The sequence below is a fragment of the Fusarium odoratissimum genome (genome assembly GCF_000260195.1).
Source record: "Fusarium odoratissimum NRRL 54006 unplaced genomic scaffold supercont1.5, whole genome shotgun sequence".
NCBI classification, from domain to species: Eukaryota; Fungi; Ascomycota; class Sordariomycetes; order Hypocreales; family Nectriaceae; genus Fusarium; species Fusarium odoratissimum.
Window position 1 is genome coordinate 144003 of NW_022158691.1, and position 21826 is coordinate 165828.

The window sequence follows — 21826 nt, forward strand, 5'->3', positions numbered from 1 at the left end:
GTTGATCTGTTACAGAACTGCTGCCAACAGACATAAGAATAGGTGAGCAGAGCCAACAGAGCGATGGAGTCAGGAAATGCAATGTATTGGATACGGTTGGCGAGGTTGGAAACGACGTACGGCAGCGATTACGTTTCATATTGAGGCGGTGCTACTCTCGGCAGCCGTAAGCCGTATCGCCAGCTATTCGTTGTCGCAAACCAAGCTTCCTATCGTCGTCGTATTGTAATTCGTGGACCTATAAGCGCTTGCCAATGATTCAAGAACGGGATTTACCTTGTAGGGAGCATCCTTTCGCTGCCTGTTGTTTATATTTCCCTGGTCGCCCTGTTTCTGAGTGCTCATCACGTGGTACATTGCGAGACTGAAGATGCAATTCACAGTATCGCAACGTTGGTGCGCATAGCGGAGATTGTGTTTATAGTGTTCTTCGGGCTTGAGTTTGTCGCTTTACCAGCCACACGACGAAAGTTGTCGAGCCAAAGATTCAGGGTCCTGTGCTAATAGCCGCTTTAAATCCGCTCACCCACTTCCCGCTCATGATCGCTAGGTCCCGCACGCACGCCAACTTGATCTGTATTTGTGACTGCATACCACGTCGGTATGTCGAACTGAGCGTGTTATGTCCAAGGAAAGTCGCTAATGCGCCGAGGCGGCTTCACAGTCGCGGAAAAGTCATATTTTGATCGCCTGCCTCGCACGACGAATGCCTCCTTATTTCTTGCTCCCTCTTTCATCATGGCCTCCGCCGCCAGCTCCTGCTGTTTCCCCCAGACTTAAGCACCTGGCTCATTTTATTTCGACCCGCTTGACACAAGAAAACATCGACATAATGCGAACCATTAGCCCAGTCGCGAAATAGCCTCTTCCTGACTTCGGCTGCCATTATTGGAGGTTTTTGGTCGAAGACCAACCCCTGCAAGCCACTTGTTGCCTGACGAATCAATAGACGCCGCCATGTCTGTACAGCCTGCTTCCGCAGCAGCTGAAAACACAGAAACCACGAGGCTCTCAAGAAAAGGAGAAAGAATGAGAGAACGCCTTGGCCAGAGACTGGTCGCAATGAAGATTGATTGACGAATGTCAAGAATTTTGACACTTTCCATTGTTTCATTATGAACTCCATCGCATCTCCTCTTCACCATGGCCGAACTTGCTGCACTGGGCGTCGCAGCCAGTGTCCTTCAGGTTGTTGATTATGGCACCCGCTTCCTCACCACGCTATACCAAGTCAGACGATCGAAACATGACTTTCTCAATAATCTTCAAACTCTACACAGCTCATCAGACAATCTTCGGGATGCCCAGCATGAGCTTCAGATCATTTGCCACTCCGGATCAAACACAGGTGCAGCGATATCGTCACTCGCCAAAAAGAGTGAAGCGATTGCGAAAGAAATGCTTGACTCACTGAAGCGCATTGAGGAAAATAGCCATGGACGGAAGCGCGACGCGGTGATCAAAACATGGCTGATAATCTTGAAGGAGGACAAATTGAAAAGCCTTGAAAGCAGATTGACAGAGGTCAAGGCCGACCTGACGTTCTACCTGTCCGTCAATTTGAGGGCTACTGCAAGAGAGACTCTGGAGAACCAGATGCAGATGTTGCTGGAGATGCGCGATATGCGAGCAGACATAAAAGCCATGGGAGACGCTTCGAGTGCATCCGAAATTCAAGCAGGCTTCGGTTCGTTAGCAATGGAGTATCTCACTGGCGGTCTACATGAGCGCCAGAAGCTCAAGTCCGAGTTCACAGATGCCTTGATCGCTCGTATTCACCATTCTGAGGCCAAGGCGCTATCAGATTCATCAAGCATCCAATTATCACCACAGAGACGACAACATTTGGAACAGATCTTCATCTCAAGGATCCGATACGATACCATACAAGAGAGAGAACTCACAATAAAGGAAGCTCACAAGGGAACCTTTCGCTGGATCTTCAATGACAATAACGCTGAGACTTCACCGATTGGCTTTAAAGAGTGGCTTGTATCCGACGGTAGCCTCTACTGGATCACCGGAAAGCCAGGTTCAGGAAAATCCACGCTGATGAAGTACCTCCTTCAGCCTGTTGATGAATCAAGCAATGCCAACAGATGCAACGAATATTTACAGCAATGGGCGGGAGACCGGAAGCTTACGATTGCCTCCTTTCATTTCTGGGCTATTGGATCAGACATACAGGCGAGCAAAGAAGGATTGCTTCGAACCCTGCTTGTTCAGCTTTTTCGCGCGCACCCAGATGTCATTCCACTTGTTGCTTCGTCGCGTTGGGAGTCTTTGTGTCTTTTTAATGAGGACCCCAGGCGCCTGAGCCTGGATGAATTGGGCGACATGTTTCGCCAAGCAATCAAACACATCAGCACCCGAGCCAAGCTTGCACTGTTTATCGATGGCTTGGATGAGTTTGATGGCGATTGCAACGCTCTTATATCCCTGATACAGAAGTGCATCGCATCTCCAATCAAAGTTTGCGTCTCAAGCCGCCCTTGGACAGAGTTTGAGAACGCTTTCGGATACTATCCTAGGCTGAAGATGGAAGACCTCACCTACGACGATATCACGAAGTATGTCGTTTCTAAATTCAAAGCGAATACTCAATTCGCAAGGTTTCAGAAACTACATCCTCAATTTGCTGGTGCTTTGAGCCACTCAATAGCCGACAAAGCGAGTGGTGTCTTTCTTTGGGTCACCATTGTTGTCGCGTCGCTCTTGGCTGGGATGATGGCCGGCGACCGCGTTGAAGATCTCAAGAATCGGCTCAATCTGCTTCCATCAGAAATGGATGAACTCTATGGAAGGATTATCGACAGTATTGATCCTTTGTATCGCGAACATGCCGCCCAGCTCTTCAAGCTAGTTTACGCGTGCAACGGGACAACTTCGTTACGTATACTGTGGTATGCGGACGAGGTCGATTTTTTAGAGCGGGCCATTGACGAAGACCCGAGTGCTGTCCCTTATGAGGAGGTGATAGGCCGACTAGAAGATATGCGGCGTCGTATTGTCAGTCGCTGCAGAGGTCTACTTGAAGTTCATGAGCAAGTGAGAACTATACGAGAGCAATGCGATCCTGCAAAAATTGATGGAGGTAATGTTGTATATCTACACAGGACATTTGAGGACTTTTTGAGAAGGCCTGATACCCAGCAAAGGCTCAACAGCTGTCTTACCACGCCATACGATTCTGGTCTTAGGATCTCAGCGGCATATACATCCTTGGCAAAGCTCTGGGCGAGGTCAAATGCACGAAGCAAATCCGGGACTAGATATTTCCAACTGAATTTGGTCGAAAGCCTTGACCATGCGGGGGATGCGTTACCATCCTCAAGGTGCGATGTTGTTCGATTGATGGATCATCTCCGAGAGCAGTGTGCCGGTCTCTGCTGTTACAAGTATAAAGAAAAGAGGTTCAGGGAACCAAAGGGCACATGGCAGAGCAAATTGACCTGGACAGAATTGAGCAGTTACCGCTCCGACCCCAACCAAGAATTCCTCTGCCTGGCAGCTGTGTTATGTGTAGGGGAATATATTGGAGCAAAGGCAGATCGCCGCGGTCTTGTCGTGATTGCGAAACGAGACCCAAAGGAACGTTTGAAACTGGGGGCACTTGGGTGGAGACTACAGGGAAATCCTGAGCTGCTCAAAGTTCCCCTTCTTTCGCTTGTGCGCCTGACAGACACAAGAAGTGCATCAGTAATCAAACTTTTACTCGACAAAGGAGCAAAGCCTAATGAAGTAATCAAGCAAATCGGATTCCGCAGAACGACAGCATGGGAAGAACTACTCGCCGGCGCTATTGCGATTGTTGAGAGAAGCTCTAAGGAAGAAGATAGCCAGGTGACAGAATGTGTGCATCTTATGTTAGAAAAAGGAGCAAAGGTGACTGTCGGGACAGTGCAGAGGGCGATAAAAATATCTAAGGAGTGTGAGGTACCTCGACATTTGACATGGATGCCCGTCAACCAGCACCAATATGCTAGTGTTCGCAGGAATGCGTCACTGGGCAGTATATATACACAGCTTAAGGTGATGAAGAAGGATCGGGAAGCACTTTTCAGGATAACATAGCCGAAGTTCTCAATTGAAGGCAATTGAAGGGACTGAGGAGTACAGCGAACGAACAACAAAAAACTGCATTACGATGCTATGAACTTGCACGACATTACGCAAAGGGTATACTCCATCCATTATCCGTCAGACCCATCCAATCCGAACCAATTCTATAACACAAACCGACCATCCATCATATCCATGACCCTGAAAAACACGCTCATAAGTAGTAGCTAGACATACTAAGACAGCTCATCTTCCTCATGCTCCCACTTCCTCGTCCCCAACTTCCGCATCTTCTTTGGACTGCCGTTCCCATTGACAGGTACCGGGCGTGCCTTTTCACCACTAACACGCATGCGCTCCAGCTTGCGTCCTAAGTTGGTCATGCTGTCGCCGCGAGATGGCTTAGAAGAAGGCGCAAAGTCCTCCCGCTCCTCGAGGGGCTTGCGCTTAGTCGGGCTGCGGGACGCAAGCTCACGCTTAAGAATACCGTTTTCGCGACGGAGTCGATCTACTTCCTCTTCGAGATCTTCGATAAGAACGTTTTCTTTATCGCAATCTTCGTCAGAGGCGAGACCTCGCTCGAGGACTTCGACTTTGCGATCCCAATGCTCTTCGGTACGTTCTTGCTCAATAGCCATGGAGTTCTTCCAGCGGGCCATTTCTAGCGCAAGACGCTGCTCAAACTCCATGGCGCACTCTTCGCGAATGGCTGCCTCGAGATCAAGCATGCGGTCCTCCATGGTGAGCAGGTGAGCTTCAGCTGCAACGCGTGCTTCATTTTGACGATCGACTTCTTCGCGCAATTGATCCGCTTCCTCACTAAGCCGTGCGATCTCCAGCGCTGCAATCTCCATGGTCGCGCGTTCATCCGAGCTCATTGGTGGAGAGAAGTTTCTATAAGATCCTCCACCTGCGGGCATGAATGGTCGTGGGTGAGGATGTGTTGGACTGACGGAGCGGTTTTGAGCCATTTGCGGTGGTTGGGCGAGGATGGTTGTTGTAATTGAGGGAACGCGAGGGACCGTGACTTCGCGAGCAAGGGCGCTGTATCGAAGGATTTGAGATGTGGCGTTGAAGTCGCCGCGAGGGTCAGCGGTGACGATCATGACGCCTCTTTGGGGATTGCGACGAGTAGCTTGGGAGTGAGAGGTTGAGGAGGAGGGGAATGAGTTTGAGAAGAGGAGTTCGGTGAGTTTGCATTGTCTGAAGGGAACAATGTTGGGCTGTTGCATGTTAGTCGCTGTTCATCAAACATCACTTCGATGACTTACCTTGCTGGAGCTAGCAGCCTCACTCTGTGTCTGGAGACATTGACCGAGGTACATCAAACTCTCATTGATCTTACCAGCCTCTGCAAGTGTAGCGCCCGCCGTCTTGGCTTCGCGCGCACGCTCACTACCCGCCAGATCAACAATGGTAAACTTGTTTCCCTCCCAAGGGCCAGGCCTCCTGCTACGAGTTCGCTTCTTTACTTCAAAGACAAAGAATCCATGGCTTCGGCTTGAAACGCTGTTGCTTCCGGTACCGGTGACTCGGCGCTCTTGCAGACCGGTCTCAATAACGGTCAATGCCTCGTTGTAACTGGAGCAGATGACCTTTCGAAGGCCAGCGACAACCTTTCGGTCTGGTGATAGCTCTGTTGACTTGAAGAGTAAAGGGCGTCGTCGCACTTCTTTTGTGGCTCCGGATTTGACAGCGGGAGTAAGGAGATCGTAGATTCGGTCATTATGCACTTCGTACATTGAGATTATAACAACATATTCGGCCGAAGGATCGCAGGAAATGTCGATGTTGCTCACGTCGGGGAGCTGAGGAAGAGCCGAGGGGCGTACGGTAATTCGTCGAGGTGGTGGGGACATGAGACCATCGGACTTAACATCGTCTTTAGTAACATTCTTGACACGAGTTGAGGTAGTAAGAGACATGAAATGTCGAAGACCCCGCTTGGGCGTCTTAGGACAATTCAACACGCTAGGGGACGCAGGCAGACTTTTGAGAGGTTGTCTACCACGCTCAGAAGAGCGATCCTATCGCTCTTTGAGACGTCGCGTTTCCTCTGCCTCGCTAACAAGCCGTACACTTTTCGGACTTGGTGCGCAGTCTGCCGGGAACGCGCCTGGGAGGTTGGTGACCAGCTTGGAGGTGGGAATGTTGACATAGGAAGGCTTTGGGATCTGTCGTACAAGCATTGGTGTGCCGGCGCGTGAAGGCGCTCGCGAAGCGACTGAGTCGCGAAAGGGAGGGTCGAAGAAGTGGGACGCGGTTGTTAGGGAGGACTCGGCACCGTCGATGGCTTGAAGGGAGTCTTGGGCTGTGAAGGCGGCGTTGGGATCGAGAATGTTTTCGCCGATTGAGCGGAAGAGGACGTCGATCGTGAGTTGGGTCAGGCCGCGTTGTGTCTTGCTTCCGAGGATCGTATGCGTCTTCGTCTATTAGCCTTGCTGTTTCATTGTTGACATGGTACTCACCTTGCCGGAACCTGTCACTCCCAAGGTAGCGACGACAGCATCTGTTCCCTCGCCGCCCTCAGGCGCCAACACGCCCTCAACGAAGGAGACGATCTCTGTGCAGTGGAAGACATCGAGCTGGGTTGCATCTTCCTCAAAGACCTGGGTGAACGCGAACTTCTCGATCGCTCTACGTCGATCTGTAGGCGGATTCAGAATAATATGCTTAGGATGTGAACCGTCCTCAGTGGGCTCAACATCAAGAATACGATCCCCATCACCATGTCGCGTAGGCGGGGGTCGTAGCCGTAGATAAACCTCAAACAGGTTATGAGACGCTTTTCGCTCCATGATGCTGCTAAGCACGATGATATGCTTTTCGCTTAAACAAAGATGCAAGAACAGAATGGATCGTGGACGAGACTTGTTTAGGACGGTGGATTCATAAACGGAGCGTTGACGTTACAATCCTGGTTGGAGGTCCAGTGTTTACTCCAGTTTCCCTTGGCGTCCTGGCTGGCACGACAACGGCCGAAAACGGTTGGAGGGGCGGGTGATAAGATAAGATTAGATAGGATAAGCGCTTTGGCGCGCGGGTGTTGCACGGGCCATGCCGAAGCTTTCACGCCATCGAGAAAAAAAAGTTTGGGTGGAGCTGAGTTTTTTCTCAGGCTTGAGTTTGTTCTGGCCTCGAGGACAAGGATGTATTAAGCCAATTGTTTGAGTGGTGTCACTTGAAGTGGTGCATCGTAAGGTTCAAGTGGTCACGATTAGTTTCAGTGGCTATTCATGTTTCTAGCTGTGCTCAATCGGAAGATTCCTGATCGAGAAGTGTTTCTGTTTCTGCTGCTGCAGCAAGCTGAGATCCAATTCACATGCAAGAAACCACGCCAAAGTCTGAAGCATGTTTGAAGCTCCGTGGCAGCTAGGATGCGTGGCAGCAAGAGTCATCAATGAACAAGGGGGTGTGCGAGTGTAGCTAACGCAGCCAATGGCTACTCTTCAGAGCTGCTGATTTCCTGGGGGAGGTTGACTCACCCAGGAGTCATAGTCATATTCAATGCATTTACGTGTTCATAATGCAGAAGCTTTCGCCTTAATTTCGACTGTGCCGCTTTTGTGTTACGCTCATTGTCGTAGGAAGTAATGCCGAGGCCGCCATTGGTAAAAACTCTGAGGTCCATCTGAAGAGGGGCGCCGTTTACTGGGCAATGGCGAAGTTGCGCTACGAGGAGATTTTGACTCTAAAGAATTGGTCTGGCGCTAAAGACTCTTGATGACGGAAGTGCTTTTCGAGAAGAAGAGGGGAATGAGGGGCTGATTGAAGTTGATACGGGATTGACAATGGGAACAGCTTTGCAAGGACCGGTATATGGCATTGAGAGACATAAAGACCACAGTGTTTCAAGGCAATGCTCATTGACCAGCATCTGGAGTTGAGCCTAAAAGCCCAACCGCCAAAGTAACGAAATGAAGACAACCTTCCACTGTCGGCCAATTCTCTACGTAACCATCTACAGAATTCGGTATCCAGGCACGAGACGGCGCGTAAGACTCTTAGCTTGCCTCACCAGAAATTTTCTTCCCCATTGGATGTTTCTGCGTCGAGACTGCGGATACTGAGTAATTAGTCCTCGTCAACTCCGGTTGTCGCTTAAAAAACTTTAGACGACAGAAAAAAAAAAGTTCGGCAATAACCCCACCAGTGTCCGTGGCAACATCAAAGAAGCTTGAGAAATTCTTATTCTTTTTTTGGGGACCGAGGTATCGGTATCCATTTTCCTGGCGTTACTTCTAGCATAAGCGAGAAGACTGACGATGTTTCTCGTCTGATGCCGATGGGAGAGCAAAAAGGTATCCTCTCTTTCTTTTTTTCTGGGGCGGATTTTTTTGAAACTGGGCTCTTTGGTAGTTGGCATTGGCCACTGACATAACCGCCTGCATTACCCCTGTTTGACTGTGGAGTTCTTGCTCTCTGCGGAGCTTTTCGAAAAATGCTTGGCCTTGTGTTGGAGGGAGACGGAGGAGGGGTCTTTGATTTCTTGCTTGCGTATCCCGGCTCCAGCGTCTGTTCTGCCGTGCATGAAGCATGGGGTCTTGGGTCAGTATCCTCAAAAGATAATTGGGAATGAAACGATTGAGCTGTTCTCGTGACATATTTGAGTTTGGGATATGACTCTGGTGGCATGTCACGGAGTGATATGCAGCCACTGAATGCACTGTAAAGCCACATCACTTTCAACTGTCTTTGTCTGTCATGTTCCCAAGCTTGGATTGCTCCGATATCTAATATCAATTTCTTGCATCTCTCCCTAGTCATACATTAGATTGATGCTCCATGCTCCCTGTCGTGCTTCCATTCTGGGGCCTGACTGGTCCCTTTATTGTGATTTTGTTCGCCTCACGGACCAGGGAGCATGGGGTAAATGTTTGAAGTCACTCATGATTCAACTTGGTCCCAGCTTTTGTTCTCAACTATCGGTGACAGGCAAACATATTGACCGCAGTGAGCTCTATATAGCATACGTAGCATAAAACAGCACAGAATAGTCTCCTTGCAGCGTCTCACTCGACACATCAGCGCTTCTCATTGTACAATTGTCTTCCTATCGTTGGGCTTGTCTGAGGCTGCAAAAAGCGGTGACGGTATTGTCCCTCCTAAAATAGACTAGCGCATAGGTACCTTCCCTCCCGCACTGCACGCTCCATCGACTCCACTTCTAACTCAATCATCAATCACCCCCCGGCACTGCCTGCCTCGAGACACTTTGCCCAATCAGGATCGACCCCACTTAGAAGACGGAAAAAGTTTGGGATATTTGTCTCCTCCTCCTCTCCCCCTCGCTCCCTCTCTTCTTCCTCTATCACCAACCCAAACCCAAACCACAAAAGACAACGAAGTCGACATTTTCCAGATTCACCCAGAGAACTACCCCTACCAAGAACAAAGTCGAGTAACCATGCCTTCGGCCGTCGCTGAGCTGTAAACGCCCACTGCGGGCCGTGGCTGTTTTCCCTGTCCCGGCTCGCAGTCCAGCAGTTCTCCGAGTTAACCAGTCAATACTTCTCTCTCGACTTTGATCTTTACAGGCTTTCCCGCTCTTGGAGCTGAGTGCTCTACCGAGAGTCTGTCTCTGAAACCAACGATTCTGCAACTTGCCCGATAGTGAAGGGCTTTTGAGACAGTTATTACCATTCTACTCTCCCGACCACCTCTCTACCTTTCTCTTTCTATCAAAGACGATAAAAACAACTTGAAGTTGTTCGAAAGCGTATACACGCATATATTTACTACAATACAAGCCTTGCACTGCATAGCTAGAAAATATTTGATCTGAGCTTGCTCATCTACGCCACTCGAAAGACAACTCAAACGATCATTACAATTAGAATTCTAAACATCTTGAAGCATTTCCAAAATGTCTCGCAATCTAAAGCAAAAGTTTACAACCCCGGTCAAAAAGACCAAGACCGCCCAGCGCCGCCGCCGGGTCTCCGACACTCCTTCTGCTTCTTCTTTGGACCTCTCCGACGATGGCGGCTACTCTGCCGTTGAAGATATTAGCGACTCTTCAGACGACGATGAGGATGATGTTGCCGCGGCCGAGGAGGAGAACATCTTAGAGGAAACTCATGTTCCCCCCACCCCACCACAAGCTCCTCGGCCGCAACCGACTATCGAGGAGGATGACGAAGAAGAAGAGGAGGAAGTGGAACAGGAGGACGATGAGCAGGAGGGCCTGGATATTGAGGATGATGACGCTGCTAGCTGGGGAGGCATCGTTACGGACGATGAGGACCAGCCTGACGTCTACCAAGACGCCAATATCTTTGGTGAGGAGCCTATAGAGCGCCACGTTCACTTCGACGTGCCCTCCAGCGACTCTGACTCTACCGACACCGAGGATGAGATTCAGGGTTTCTTCCCAGATATCTTTGTTTCTCAAAACAACTTGGATCCTGCTTTCCGTCGTGAGATTGAGAACGATCCTAATGAGTCTTCCGACTCGGGATCTTTCTGGGACTTCAATAACCAGTACGGCGAGCAAGATGATGACTCGGATGCCGAGGAAATCTTCCGACAAATCGACGATGACACCCCTATTGCCACTCCAATGGCCTCCCAGCCAGCCACTGCTGCCTCTACCCCTCAGCCCATTCCCTTTGGCTTTGAGGAACCCACAGAGCTGGATGGCTACGAGAGTAAGTTTGGCTATATGGGCGTCATTACCAGTACTAACATGCCCAGCTGATGGTGATACCACCGAAGAAGATGAACCCGAACCCATTGTACGAAGGAAGACTCGACGCCCTTCAAAGCCTATGAGCGACATTTCCGACTCTGACGCCGACAGCCCGGTCAAGGCCGAGCGTGGCCAGCCCCGTTTGGGACGTTACAACCTTGACCGTTCCGACAAGAAGCCAATTGCTGTCCTCAACCCCGTCACCGGAAAGATGATGATCTTCACTCCTCATCGACGCCACCAACTCGATCTCTCCCCCGAACAATTTAACTTTCCCTGGGGTACTGAGGGGCCTGAGTCACCTATCATGAGCAACTCTGCAAACTTGATGCTCAGCGCCATGTTCTCCTCCAACACTTTCGGTGACTTCTTCAATACGGCTCAGGTTATGGGGCCCGCTGAGGCTTTCTTCCCCTTCCCCTCTGAACCCAATACCGCCGACGAGAGCTCAACCGCGCCTAGCTTGCAGGATGAGGAGGAAGAAGACGCTGAACTCAATCTGGACCTCAACGACTTCATCGCCTGGGAGGAAAATGACTCTTCTGGCGATGAAGAGGGCGACAACTGGGATCCCGCATCAACACCTGCGCGACCCAGCACAGCTACCAGCGAGAAGCAGGCTCATGGCCACATCAATTCCGAGACTGTCGGAGCTTTCCGCCGTAACCAAATTAACCAGCAGCTCATCCTGAGCAACCAGGCTACCCAGGACTCGCTCGCATTCAGCGGCCCCTATAACTACACCGCACTCAAGGGTCTCAAATCAGACCGCTTCGACACAGCTGCTATCCCCCTAACACCCGCTCGTCGCCACAAGAGGCAGATGAGCGACGCCACGCGCAGCCCCCTTGAATCAATGTCTCAAAAACGCAAGGCAACCACCGAAGCTGGCAACGGCCATAAGAGGCACAGAAGCATCTCGGATGTGAACTATCTCCACATCTAGTGCAATGCACACCCACAAAAACGTACGAGGACGGCATAGCCTACTGCCGCTATCCCTGGCCTCGACACTACTCTCTCTTTAACAATTTTTCCTTGGTTGTTTTCCTTTGGGTTGAATGGAAACCCTTGTCTACAGCGTGCTCGCCCCCCTCCCCCAAGGGACAGGGACGATATTTTCTTTGGAGATGATACCCCAGCAGCTCCAGCCCGGTCGAAAAGCCGGGTGAGCGTATCGGAGGAATCAGCGACTCGCCTTTTTGTACCTGTAATGGTCAATCAGGTGGTCGGGCAGGTATTTGCTCTGCGAGCGAACCTGCATGGGACAAACAAAAAAAGTCTAATGCCGCTAATGGTTTGATGGTCTTGATGTCGGAAATGGGCAAAAAGTTATCAATTGTCTTTCGTTACTGGTGTTTTCATCCATGGGTCTAGAGGTAGATAAAAGCCGCGACCAAAATTTCATTCAGTGTTCATAATAACTTCGTAATTGTGCCGTTCCGTGCTCTGTGATGTGAATTGAAGCTGTCCTGCAAGACGCGCCCTCATTTTTTTGAGTGGGGCCGGCATTCGAGTCCTCCATTTTCTCACGGCTTGCTGCTGGCGTCTCATGTAACTACACGATGAGTGCGACGTGATACAGTCCCTATGAGATTTTCAACCGTTCAATTGCTGCCTGCTAGTGCCCATCCATATTGATAATAATGCCTTTCTAGAGCTTAAACAGTTCTTGCGCCAGCCGGGGCTTGCTCCTTACGACGTGAGGAATGACCGCCAAGCACCTTGGGCTTCTGGCTTTAGTGACAATATGAACATGCGCTGCCATCTAGAAGTACCTTTCACCATCAGTCTGACTCATGCCTTTTTGCAAGGCGAGCGTATGATATGAACAGCCTGCAATCGACGATTGCCTGCCTACGCGAGGCAAGAAAACTTAGGCCCTCGATCCTAAGCGGCAAAAAGACTTAGGATATTTAGCACAAGTTTAGGATACTCTTTGATGAGTTTATTTTGGCACCATTTGTCAAGTCTTCTTGCTCCCTAGGGGGCGTGCCTACAATGGGAGGTCTTGAGTTTACTGATGTTGACTCATGGACGATCTTTGACTTATTGGTGAGTCATTGCAGTTTTGTAAACTGACGCCCGCTCTTGAGGCGTCGCTTATGGCGTAAGGTCACCGTGCTGCCTGAGCCGGGCTTATGATGAAGGTCAATATGTTAACCGTATACTGCGTCTCTTCATTTCGAAAGCGGATGCTCACTTCCCAGAGCACGCTCAGCACCGAAGGAGCTTTCGTGCTTTCACACAGCGCCGCTGGCTCTCAGCGATTGCTCATTTCCCTCTGGTGTTGGTGCCAAGGCCAATATAGCAAAAGCTGGCAGTAAGTTGTGCCCCATGAAAGTTCTTCCAATGTCAATAACCTTGCTGTTTGTGTCGTGAAATAATTGAGACAGCGCCGGCAACTGCTATGAAGATTGTTTAATAGTGACGATGCTGATTTTGAGAGGCGCGAGCCAGTCAATCTATCATTACTCATCTTTGTGAGGTGAATCTTATCTGCCATCAAGACCCCTTGCCAAAAAGTGTTACCGCGCCAATGCACAAGGTCGGCTCCTATGGCTGCCTTATTTCCAATTATGTCGTGCTCATTCCTTACCAGCTTCCATGGACATGAACTTGATCTCATTTGCAGGCGCCGTGCTGAATTAAGAAAATTAAAGACTTGCTGCCTGCTCAGGCATTCGAAGACCATTGAGTGCGGCCCGGAATGGCTCAGCCTTACCGGGCGAAATGTGGGTCCACTCTCGGCCGACACGGATACGTACCGCCGGCAGCGCAACGACGACACTCAAACGCATAACAATGCAGCGAACTAACAGATGCCACCTGAGATAGACTGAATGCGTAGAAAGCAAGTTTAGTAGTGATTTTGGACAATTTATAGTCACACGGGCCTTGGTTGTTGGATTTTGCAGCCCCGCGCGGTATCGGACGTGAAATTTTTGGCTCAACACCACGAGTTCGGGTTGATGATATTGCATGGTTATAGTTTCAAATAAGAGCTAGAAACGTAGAAAATTAATAGTGGGGCGCTGGCGCAATGGCAGCGCGTTGCTTTCCGGTGGCAAAGGTTCCAGGTTCGAGTCCTGGGCGTCTCGAGATAATTTCTTTTTGGTGTTGTGATGTCTTGAGGTCATCACGGCCATGGGGGAGAGCAACACCAAGTCGACCTGAGGCATTGGGAGGACAGCTTTTCTTTTTGGGAGACACGTAGAACAGTAAGGCAGGCGGGTGGCCTTTTATTCAAAAAGTCAATGGTTGGGTTGAGCTGACATCGAATGTGGAGATACAAGTGAGACAGATCTATGTGGGGAAGATCGCCATGGTGTTGACGCCCCAAGCCACTTACGGACATGCAGGTACGGATACACCCAGCGATAAACATGCCCGATGTCACTTAGCATCGATCAGTGTAAACTGGATAAATGATAAATGCAAGAACTCTGAAAAGCCTTAGTCTCATATGAGCGAGGTGGATGTGATACGGGAACAGGTTCTGTGAGCGCCACCACTAACACTCACCAACACCACGCCTCCATCTCATCACGAAGGGCTCCACATTAGAGCTCTGGCTTACATCTTCAGTGCTTCACGAGACGAGCCTGTCCTAAATCATCTATAAGTTCAGGATACCCAGTCTAAGATTGGACTAAAGTCATCGAACGAACACACCGGATGAAAGACAAGGTAAGACTTTTACAGATTTATACCTCAATCGCTCATGTGCTACAGCAGTCCTGTTATCTATATGGGTATCAATTACCATCCCAACCACTCAATTCTTGTTGTAATCCTCTCAAGCATACTCCTCAAGACCATACTCAGCATCCATCTCTGGATCATCCTCATCATACCCGCCGCCAAACTCATCACCTCCACCACCAAACTCTTCGCCATCACCGTAGTTCTGCGTCTCATCGTACTCCTCTTCCTCAAACTCTTCTTCCTCCGGGGGCGCTTCTGGTTCGTCGCCAGCGACACTCTCGTCGGGAGCTTCGCTCGCATCGTCGCCACCTTTTGTGCTTCCCGCGACACTGGTCTTGCGGCTTGTGGCTTCTGATCCTGGACCTCCGAGGTTGGGCATGTCGAAAATGTTGCGGATGGCGTCGTAATTGATCCTCTTGGACCAGGCGCGATCTTTCGCGACGTTGACGGCTGCCTCGGCGGCTGAGCTGGCGGGGCTGGTCTGGCCTTCACCCATTCTAGCTCGCTTACGTCGCTTTCGTGTTTGCTTCGGTCGTTCTGCCTCGACTTTCTTGCGGAACACCTTCTCTTGGTGCTTTCGTAGCCATTCCTTGTTCTGGTTCACCCAGATCATTTCCTTGATCTGAGCCTCCTCGGGTGACAGCAAACAATTGTTCACCTCGGGGTCGTCGGCAAACTCATCCTCTGTGACGTCTGCCGACATGGAAACTTCTTTCTGGGGTCGTTGCTGTAGGGCCCAGACTGTGTGAATTCGCGCTCGCTGCTCGGCAGTCGTGTAGGCCATGGCGTGCTCGTATGTTAAAGGGTCATTGAAGATCTCCTCAATCACGCCCTCTAGTTCTTGCTCATCCTGCTCCCATTCCTCGTTGATGGGCAATTGTGGTTTGCTGCCTTTCCGTTGGCTTGTTTCTTGTGTTCCGTTCTCCACAAGCTCCTCGTCCATCACGTCTCCAAACTCTTGCACCAGGCCATCCAGAGTCTGGACATTCGTGTCTTCGCCCTCGGCTTCTTCATCCTCTGCGTTCTCGTTCAGCCTGTTGACAAGCGATGGGTCTTTGGCGATCTTGGATGGTATAGGCGGGATAATAAAGCCGTCATCATCGCGGCGATATTCAACAACGGGCGCCTTCGAAAGATCAGCACCGCCTTCTATTAACCGTGGATCAATCTTGTCGGCCAGATTGTCATCTTCCTCCTCATCTTCGTCATCGTCAGCGTCTGTCGGCCTCTTTCGCTTCTTATTCTTTGCGGCCAGCTGCTTCTTGTATTCGGCTGACTGCCTGTAAAAGGAAGGTGGGTCATGAGAGCTCTCCAGGAAATCCTGCTTCAAGAAATCCTCGACCGACATTCGACTGGACTCGGTGACTTTGAACTCTTGCAGTCGGTTCTGAATTGTGTGATTGGTGACTTTGACGATGTAGACAACCTCTCGCACAGTTCGTCGAAAGTTGTGCATTCGTGCTGCCATGAGCAGACAAGCTCCACAGATGCCTGATGGTCGACGGCCCATGACCATCCAATCTCGACTCATTCGCTTGACCAGACGAACAGCATCCTCAGCGACTTTGGCTGTGTCTTGGTGAAATTCCATCTTTGTGGCAAATCGCCAGATAAGATCCTCCGGATACACTGGAATGAGGCCGTCGTTGCCAATTGGCACCACCTCATTAAGCTTCTTGAAAATGCGACCCAGCTTAAAGACGTTGAGCTGCACCAAGTCCGCCAAATCGATAAGCATAACTTTGCATGGTGGCTCTGCTCGACAGGCTGCGTACAGGCAGACAGCCGCAACGCTGGCTAATGTGCGACCTTGAATAAAGTTTGCGCTTGACGCCAGCTTAAAGACTTGCGTTCCTGCAGTGACCAGACTGTCGCTGACGTGAAGCTGCTGCGCATAACCCTGCATCAAGCCTTTTGCTTCCCTAATGCTCTTCTCTCGATCCTCAGATCCTCCCACTCTTCGAAACGCAGGACCCATACTTCGCACGCCTGCTTGATCAGCACCAATGTAAGAACCATGAACAACAGCAGCACCCGAAGACGATTCTCCAAAGGTGACTTCTGCCACGATATTACTGTCGTCAGAGATACGACCGCAAGTCTGACATGTTCCATCGACGACATTGGGTTTTGGACAGGCTTTGTTCGGACATTGTGGACGATTCGGTTTTGCTAATGAAGCATTTCGATTTACAGCAGCAACCCGTAGGCTATTTGAATGGGCGGCTGCATTCGCGGCTCGTCGTTCTTCTCGTTCTCGCATGGCTCGGACGGGGTTGGGTTTTCCGAATCGTGGTTTCGCAGCCGGGCGCCCAGTAGGCCCCGATTTTGGTGGTGTAAGAAAAGACGACATTGTCGCAGTATCTTATAATTTAGTTGAAATGAATTGAAAGTCGTTCCGCTATTGATCTTCCTTCTCTCCCCCAGGCCGACAAACGGCCAGATCACAGAAGCTATTAGCACTCCAGTGCCGCGGCGTCGAAAGAGCCTGTATGCGATAGCTCTTACAAAAAAAAAGATTATCGCGATAAGGGAAAAAAAAGACAGAGGGATGGACGAGGTGAGATACTGGTGAAGAGAAATCGCGAGTCTCGGTGCAGGCGGGGTTTTTTGGGTGGAAGAAATGAGTGTCTATGGTCGAGTGGGGAAGAGTTTTCACTCGTGTGAGCAAGCCCCTGCAATTCGACTGAGTCAGAGGGCCAAGGCAGTGACGGTTCGAACACCAGTGCGTGATGTTTTTGGAATAGTCCTGACAATACGTAGATGATAGCGAGCAGAGTCTTTGAGGAATATTGTCGTTGTAGAGTCGTCAATCTTTGTTGATCCTCGTTTTTCTAATGAGGAGAAATGAAGAGGAGATATGCTGTTGCAGTCAGTTTGTGCGAGCAATCTTGTTGAAGCGGTTGGTGACGAGAGAGCCGAGGTTTAACCCCACACACTCAAAGTTAGCTGTACAGGGTAAACGCAGAGCAATTCATTGAGTTAACTCAACGATTTAGTATCATATTTAATGTCTTTTGCATTGCCATAAGACGGTATCAATTATAATACGTTGGCATTTTTCATCCGTATACACACTTTCAGTGTACCAGGCCATGAATGTCCCCTTCCAAATAAGGTAACTCGGCATTCAGCTCATCTCCACCCATCATCACTTTATCCGCATCAAGCTCACGCCCTACATACAATACCCTGTCAAGCCAGAACCTTTCCAGAATTAACCGTAAAAGTGATCACCGGTTATTAATATTCCTGCATTCTACCAACAACAATTCGTCTCAGAACCTCGCAAAAGGCGGAGTTTCCGCTGCATGTTTGCTCGGCTTAACCCGATTACGTCAGGTCTGCCCCGCGATTCTTAGTCAAGAGCATCGTTTAAGAAGAGCTATAAATACATCGAAGTGTCCCTTGAAGAATAACATCTTTAGGATCCTAGAAATACTACATATTGTTTTGTTGAAATCGTCAAGATGGAAACTCCTTTCAAATGGTCGGCGCCGCCTGGTAGTGATATCTGGAAACAACCTCCTTCTACTGACGTCTTCACTGGTGAGTTCACCTCAACCCCTCACTCTCAAACGCGCCCTCTCAACCACCCATCACGACTAGCCTCACTCACTAACTAACCCAGCACCCTTCACCACGCATTCCAAAAAACCTCTTAAGAAGTTCATCTCCGCAACTCTCACCTTTCGCACAAAATACATCCATCAGTACGATCAGGCCTGTCTTCTCCTAGTCTTCACAAACCCCAACTCCCCCACGCCCCGCAAGTGGATCAAGACCGGCATCGAGCTATACAACGATCACCCGCGCTACTCAACCGTGACATGCGACCAGTGGGCAGATTGGAGCGTTGAGAAAGTCGGACCTGAGAATGAAGCTGGCGTGAGGAACGGTGAGAAGTGCGTTACGGTAAAGGTGCAGAAGGTGCAGGATGCGCTGGGTCTTTGTATGTGGACGTACAGGGTTGATGAGGACGGTGACAAGACGCCGTTGAGGCAGACGAATTGGGTTTATGGTGATAATGGAGGTGAGGGCTGGGATCTAGAGGTTGCTGCTGCTGTGGCGAGACCTGACCCTAAGAAGGAGATTAAGGAGGATCTTGAGGTTACGTTTGAGAAGTTTGAGGTTGAGTGGGATGAAACCGCCTGATAACAAACCTCACTATTTTAAGCATTGCATCACAGACATCACAGGCAAAGGAACATCAATTGAGGTGGCCGAATTTCTCATTACCTCTACCCTGACGGTGCTTGCGCCAGGGAGGATCGTTCAACGATCCCAAGTTGTTAATAATCATCAAGATCGTAACTTCATTCTCATCGGCGTCTCGCCGGCCCCAAACAAACCCATGCAGAAAGGATCTCCAATTCCCATCTCCTCCAGTAAACAAAATAGGAAAGCAGTAACAAAAGGACAGGTTCGAGGTATCAGTCTGTAGATGCGAACCAAAAGCAAAAGAGGGCTGACCCAGTACTGAAGAGGCGAGGCACACACGCAGTGTGTGAGATTTAAGATGTTATTAAAGCCTCTCGTTCTCAAGGTCCCCCCTGTTGTGCAAAATCCGAGTAGGAGATGATTGTATCCGTTTCGCGTTCTAAGCATGTTCAAAAGAGACAAACTCCTGCCATAAAACGTGAAAGCAAAAAGACAACAACAAAACCAGAAGAGATCCTTTTTTTTCGGTGAAAAATTTCCAAGATGGTACAAATGCAAGCTTTTAGCCAATCTCGGGGCATTTGCTCGCGGGTGTAGAAAAGCAGTCAAGCATTCCACTTCCCAAAATGTCCCCCAAACTCTGGTGTTGAACCAAAGACAACCCGGTCTTTTTTTGGTGGATAACAAAACGCCAGAGTAGAGTGGGGAAGAAATGTCCCGGTGTCCGTGTGTAAGTGGGTATCAAAGCAGAGTTGAAATGACAAGGCAGAAATGGAAACTCGCGATGAGTAAACTCACAATAAATGAGCAGAGGATGTGAAGGACGTCGCATGCGTCTGATTAGATCCTCTCAGCTCGTGTTTCATCAAAATTCGGTCGGCCAACCTCGCAGAAGGGGAGTAATGTAATAAAACAAAGCTCCTTAGGACTTCAATCTGATGATGGAGCATGAAAAGCAACCAAACGCCGACTTCCAACTGTTCCCGTAAGCATCACTTTTTTTTGTGGGTTTTTCTTTTTTCGCGGATTTGGCGGTGTTCCATTTCGCGCTTGTCCTCCAGCTATGATCAAACACACGAAGCATCCGGAGGCCTGAGTAGTGTGTGTTTGGGTTACCTTGAATCACTCAGACAGTCTTTGGCGTGCGAGCATTGCTCACGTCAATGACGTCGTCGAGGTGATTGCACATGGCTACAAACAGGTCGAAGAAGAGCTTGCTGCCGCCCGCCTCCATCTCGGCCTGCATGGTCCCGCTGCGCTTAAAGGTCTTGCGGCAGCGGATGATCAGGGCGAGGTAATGAGCGCGCAGACGGCTGTCTGAGTCGGGCGTGTGAGCGTAGGCGTACTGAGCTGACCGTATAATGGTCCCGACATCGATGCCGGATTGCAGTCCCTGCTTGCGCAGGGCCAGACGCTTGAGCTCCTCGAGGCCGTATTTGTCCGCGGCACAGTAAACGACTGTGTCGCGGAGGATGGCCATATCGAGACTCGACAGGTAGATAGTGGCTTCAGACGCAGCGCCTGCGCGGCCACCTCCAGTTTCGGGGTTGGGTGATGTGTGAGGTGTACGGCCTTGGTCCTCGAGCTCCCAAGAGTTGCGCTGCTTGTTGTGGAGCAGACGTGGGTAGTAGTCGCCCTTGTAGAGATATTCGAGGACGGCGGAGAACACCTCGGGTTCTTCGTCGGGAATGGAGATCCTCTTGCTCTGTGCCTCGAAGCAACTTCCGCGACAGGCGGCCTCAAAGAAAGGCGACTGGCGGAGTACATCCTCATGTGCTGCAAAGAGCCGGCCATCTCGACCAACAGTCAGAGTGACGATGGGCGAGGGTGAAGGCGCGGGTGCTGGAGCAGGCTTCTGGGGTATCGCGTCCTGCTCGTTGAGCGATCTTTGCAGCTTCGACATTTTCGTGTGATCCCGGTGGGAGCCCGATCTCTTGAGTCTCGCAGTCTTGTCGACGCGGTTGGGGTCTTGCGACCTAAACGAACGCTTGAACATGGCTACGATAGTTATGGGAGGAAATCGGTATATAAAGAACGGACTCGTAACGGGAATTTCGACTCGGACAGGTTATTGTAGGGAGAATAACGACTCCCGACTTTTTGTATCGATCGATCGGCTTGGCTAGAGAGTGACGAAAAGAGCGAAGAGATAGAGAGCAAAAGGGAAGAAGAAAAGAGCGACGCACAACAGAAAAGATTGACAAATGGGCCCGGGCGGAGAAATATGTCCTTCAAGACAAGACGATATCCTCTTGGTGAATCTTTGCGACCCTTTTTTGGTTGTGTGTGGGGGGGAGGAAGAGAGAAGAAGTCGGGGGTACAGGGGGTTAGGCCTGTATTTATACCGATGGTGTCTTACCCGCGGGGTTCAAGGATGAGCATGAGGCAGCCAGCGACTCGACTACAGCCTCTGCAATGCAACCCGACCTCCATGTTTGGGTTCTTTTAAAAGGCAGAATTAATAATCTGATTTCAAAGCCCTTGCAATATTGAAGCCTGAGTCTATCTTGCATTGATCTCGTTGTCGAGGCTGCAATGTCAGGCTCAAATATGAGTCTCTGCCAACACTCACTTCACGTTTATCTCAGCCAAAGACCCCTGCAACTCCCAAAAGCTCAAAATGTCAATGCCCAACTCGACTCACCGTCATCTTTTACCTTCCCCGGCTTTTCTTCCTAGTCGTTATTTGCACCGCCGCGATTAAACAAGGCTCGTTTGTTATCAACACCAATCAATTCATCCGTGTTATCGCCACTCCAACCTCTCGATGTGACCGTGCAATGCCACTCAGTAAATTGCCCTGTCGTGGTCCTGGTGGTGCCTCACCAACTCATCTGTCCGGTACCCAATCGACGGTCTGTGTGAAGACGCTACCAGGCCATGCCATCTGTGCGAGTAGATCTTTGCGTGTGATTGGTGAATATCCTACAACGGGGCTGGTTGATTTGCATCCAAGGTGGTGTCGCCGAGTCCCTGTCGCACGTAGCTTCACGCCGCCGCAATGTTACAGGTGCATCTTGCACGCTTCACAACCAAGACATTTACAAACCCGACTGTCGGTTACGGGCATTGCACCGTGGCTTTCAACCTGAATGAGTCAACTCATGGGAATTACTTCGGCGAAATATCGTCACAGGCCGTTTCTTCACTTTTACAACGGTCTCGTTGCTGCGAAGTCGAGTCAATTTTAGGTTTAAGAGGTTA

The 21826-nt window shown here is 50.1% G+C and overlaps 6 protein-coding genes and 1 non-coding gene across 11 annotated transcripts; 4 read left to right on the forward strand and 3 right to left on the reverse strand.

The window, feature by feature from the left end:
* The first annotated feature begins 9 nt into the window (after positions 1–9).
* Positions 10–6737, forward strand: FOIG_03968 (uncharacterized protein). 2 transcript variants are annotated; one of them, XM_031202013.1, is made up of 3 exons: positions 57–279; positions 551–601; positions 665–6737. In XM_031202013.1, exon 3 carries the CDS (start codon positions 1144–1146, stop codon positions 4072–4074), a length of 2931 nt encoding a protein of 976 aa, XP_031067460.1. In that variant the 5' UTR covers positions 57–279; positions 551–601; positions 665–1143; the 3' UTR covers positions 4075–6737. The 2 variants fall into 2 exon arrangements, with proteins under 2 accessions (XP_031067459.1, XP_031067460.1); XM_031202012.1 differs by having other exon boundaries at positions 10–601.
* On the reverse strand, positions 2448–6971 carry FOIG_03969 (uncharacterized protein). Of its 2 annotated transcripts, XM_031202014.1 has the most exons (4): positions 6531–6971; positions 6246–6485; positions 5334–5933; positions 2448–5285 (listed from the first exon to the last, which is right to left on the reverse strand). In XM_031202014.1, exons 1-4 carry the CDS (start codon positions 6858–6860, stop codon positions 4299–4301), a joined length of 2157 nt encoding a protein of 718 aa, XP_031067461.1. In that variant the 5' UTR covers positions 6861–6971; the 3' UTR covers positions 2448–4298. The 2 variants fall into 2 exon arrangements, with proteins under 2 accessions (XP_031067461.1, XP_031067462.1); XM_031202015.1 differs by lacking the exons at positions 6246–6485; positions 6531–6971 and having other exon boundaries at positions 4054–5285; positions 5334–6006.
* A 2364-nt stretch (positions 6972–9335) lies between these two features.
* On the forward strand, positions 9336–12177 carry FOIG_03970 (uncharacterized protein). 2 transcript variants are annotated; one of them, XM_031202016.1, is made up of 2 exons: positions 9336–10712; positions 10759–12177. In XM_031202016.1, the coding sequence occupies exons 1-2, from the start codon at positions 9929–9931 to the stop codon at positions 11697–11699; spliced, it is 1725 nt and encodes a 574-aa protein (XP_031067463.1). In that variant the 5' UTR covers positions 9336–9928; the 3' UTR covers positions 11700–12177. The 2 variants fall into 2 exon arrangements, with proteins under 2 accessions (XP_031067463.1, XP_031067464.1); XM_031202017.1 differs by having other exon boundaries at positions 9369–12177.
* A 1605-nt stretch (positions 12178–13782) lies between these two features.
* Positions 13783–13854, forward strand: FOIG_03971. The gene has a single exon. It is a non-coding gene; the product is annotated as a tRNA-Arg (tRNA).
* A 442-nt stretch (positions 13855–14296) lies between these two features.
* Positions 14297–17175, reverse strand: FOIG_03972 (uncharacterized protein). Its single transcript, XM_031202018.1, has one exon. The coding sequence runs from the start codon at positions 16812–16814 to the stop codon at positions 14553–14555; it is 2262 nt and encodes a 753-aa protein (XP_031067465.1). The 5' UTR covers positions 16815–17175; the 3' UTR covers positions 14297–14552.
* On the forward strand, positions 16970–20921 carry FOIG_03973 (uncharacterized protein). Of its 2 annotated transcripts, XM_031202019.1 has the most exons (3): positions 17064–17174; positions 17225–18010; positions 18093–20921. In XM_031202019.1, exons 2-3 carry the CDS (start codon positions 17932–17934, stop codon positions 18614–18616), a joined length of 603 nt encoding a protein of 200 aa, XP_031067466.1. In that variant the 5' UTR covers positions 17064–17174; positions 17225–17931; the 3' UTR covers positions 18617–20921. The 2 variants fall into 2 exon arrangements, with proteins under 2 accessions (XP_031067467.1, XP_031067466.1); XM_031202020.1 differs by having other exon boundaries at positions 16970–18010; positions 18093–18879.
* On the reverse strand, positions 19749–20618 carry FOIG_03974 (uncharacterized protein; the record flags this gene model as incomplete). The annotated part of the gene is made up of 1 exon (XM_031202021.1): positions 19749–20618. One exon carries the CDS (start codon positions 20616–20618, stop codon positions 19749–19751), a length of 870 nt encoding a protein of 289 aa, XP_031067468.1.
* Positions 20922–21826: the final 905 nt, after the last annotated feature.

Bases quoted from the DNA above. Each gene is read 5' to 3' on its own strand.
- FOIG_03968 (XM_031202012.1), top strand. From the start codon at position 1,144: ATGGCCGAACTTGCTGCACTGGGCGTCGCAGCCAGTGTCCTTCAGGTT.
- FOIG_03969 (XM_031202014.1), bottom strand. From the start codon at position 6,860: ATGGAGCGAAAAGCGTCTCATAACCTGTTTGAGGTTTATCTACGGCTA. The intron at 5,934-6,245 runs GTACGACAGATC...GACGATGTTAAG, and splicing joins GCGCCGGCACACCAATGCTT to TCCGATGGTCTCATGTCCCC. The intron at 5,286-5,333 runs GTAAGTCATCGA...AACATGCAACAG, and splicing joins AGGCTGCTAGCTCCAGCAAG to CCCAACATTGTTCCCTTCAG.
- FOIG_03970 (XM_031202016.1), top strand. From the start codon at position 9,929: ATGTCTCGCAATCTAAAGCAAAAGTTTACAACCCCGGTCAAAAAGACC. The intron at 10,713-10,758 runs GTAAGTTTGGCT...TAACATGCCCAG, and splicing joins AGAGCTGGATGGCTACGAGA to CTGATGGTGATACCACCGAA.
- FOIG_03972 (XM_031202018.1), bottom strand. From the start codon at position 16,814: ATGTCGTCTTTTCTTACACCACCAAAATCGGGGCCTACTGGGCGCCCG.
- FOIG_03973 (XM_031202020.1), top strand. From the start codon at position 17,932: ATGGAAACTCCTTTCAAATGGTCGGCGCCGCCTGGTAGTGATATCTGG. The intron at 18,011-18,092 runs GTGAGTTCACCT...TAACTAACCCAG, and splicing joins TTCTACTGACGTCTTCACTG to CACCCTTCACCACGCATTCC.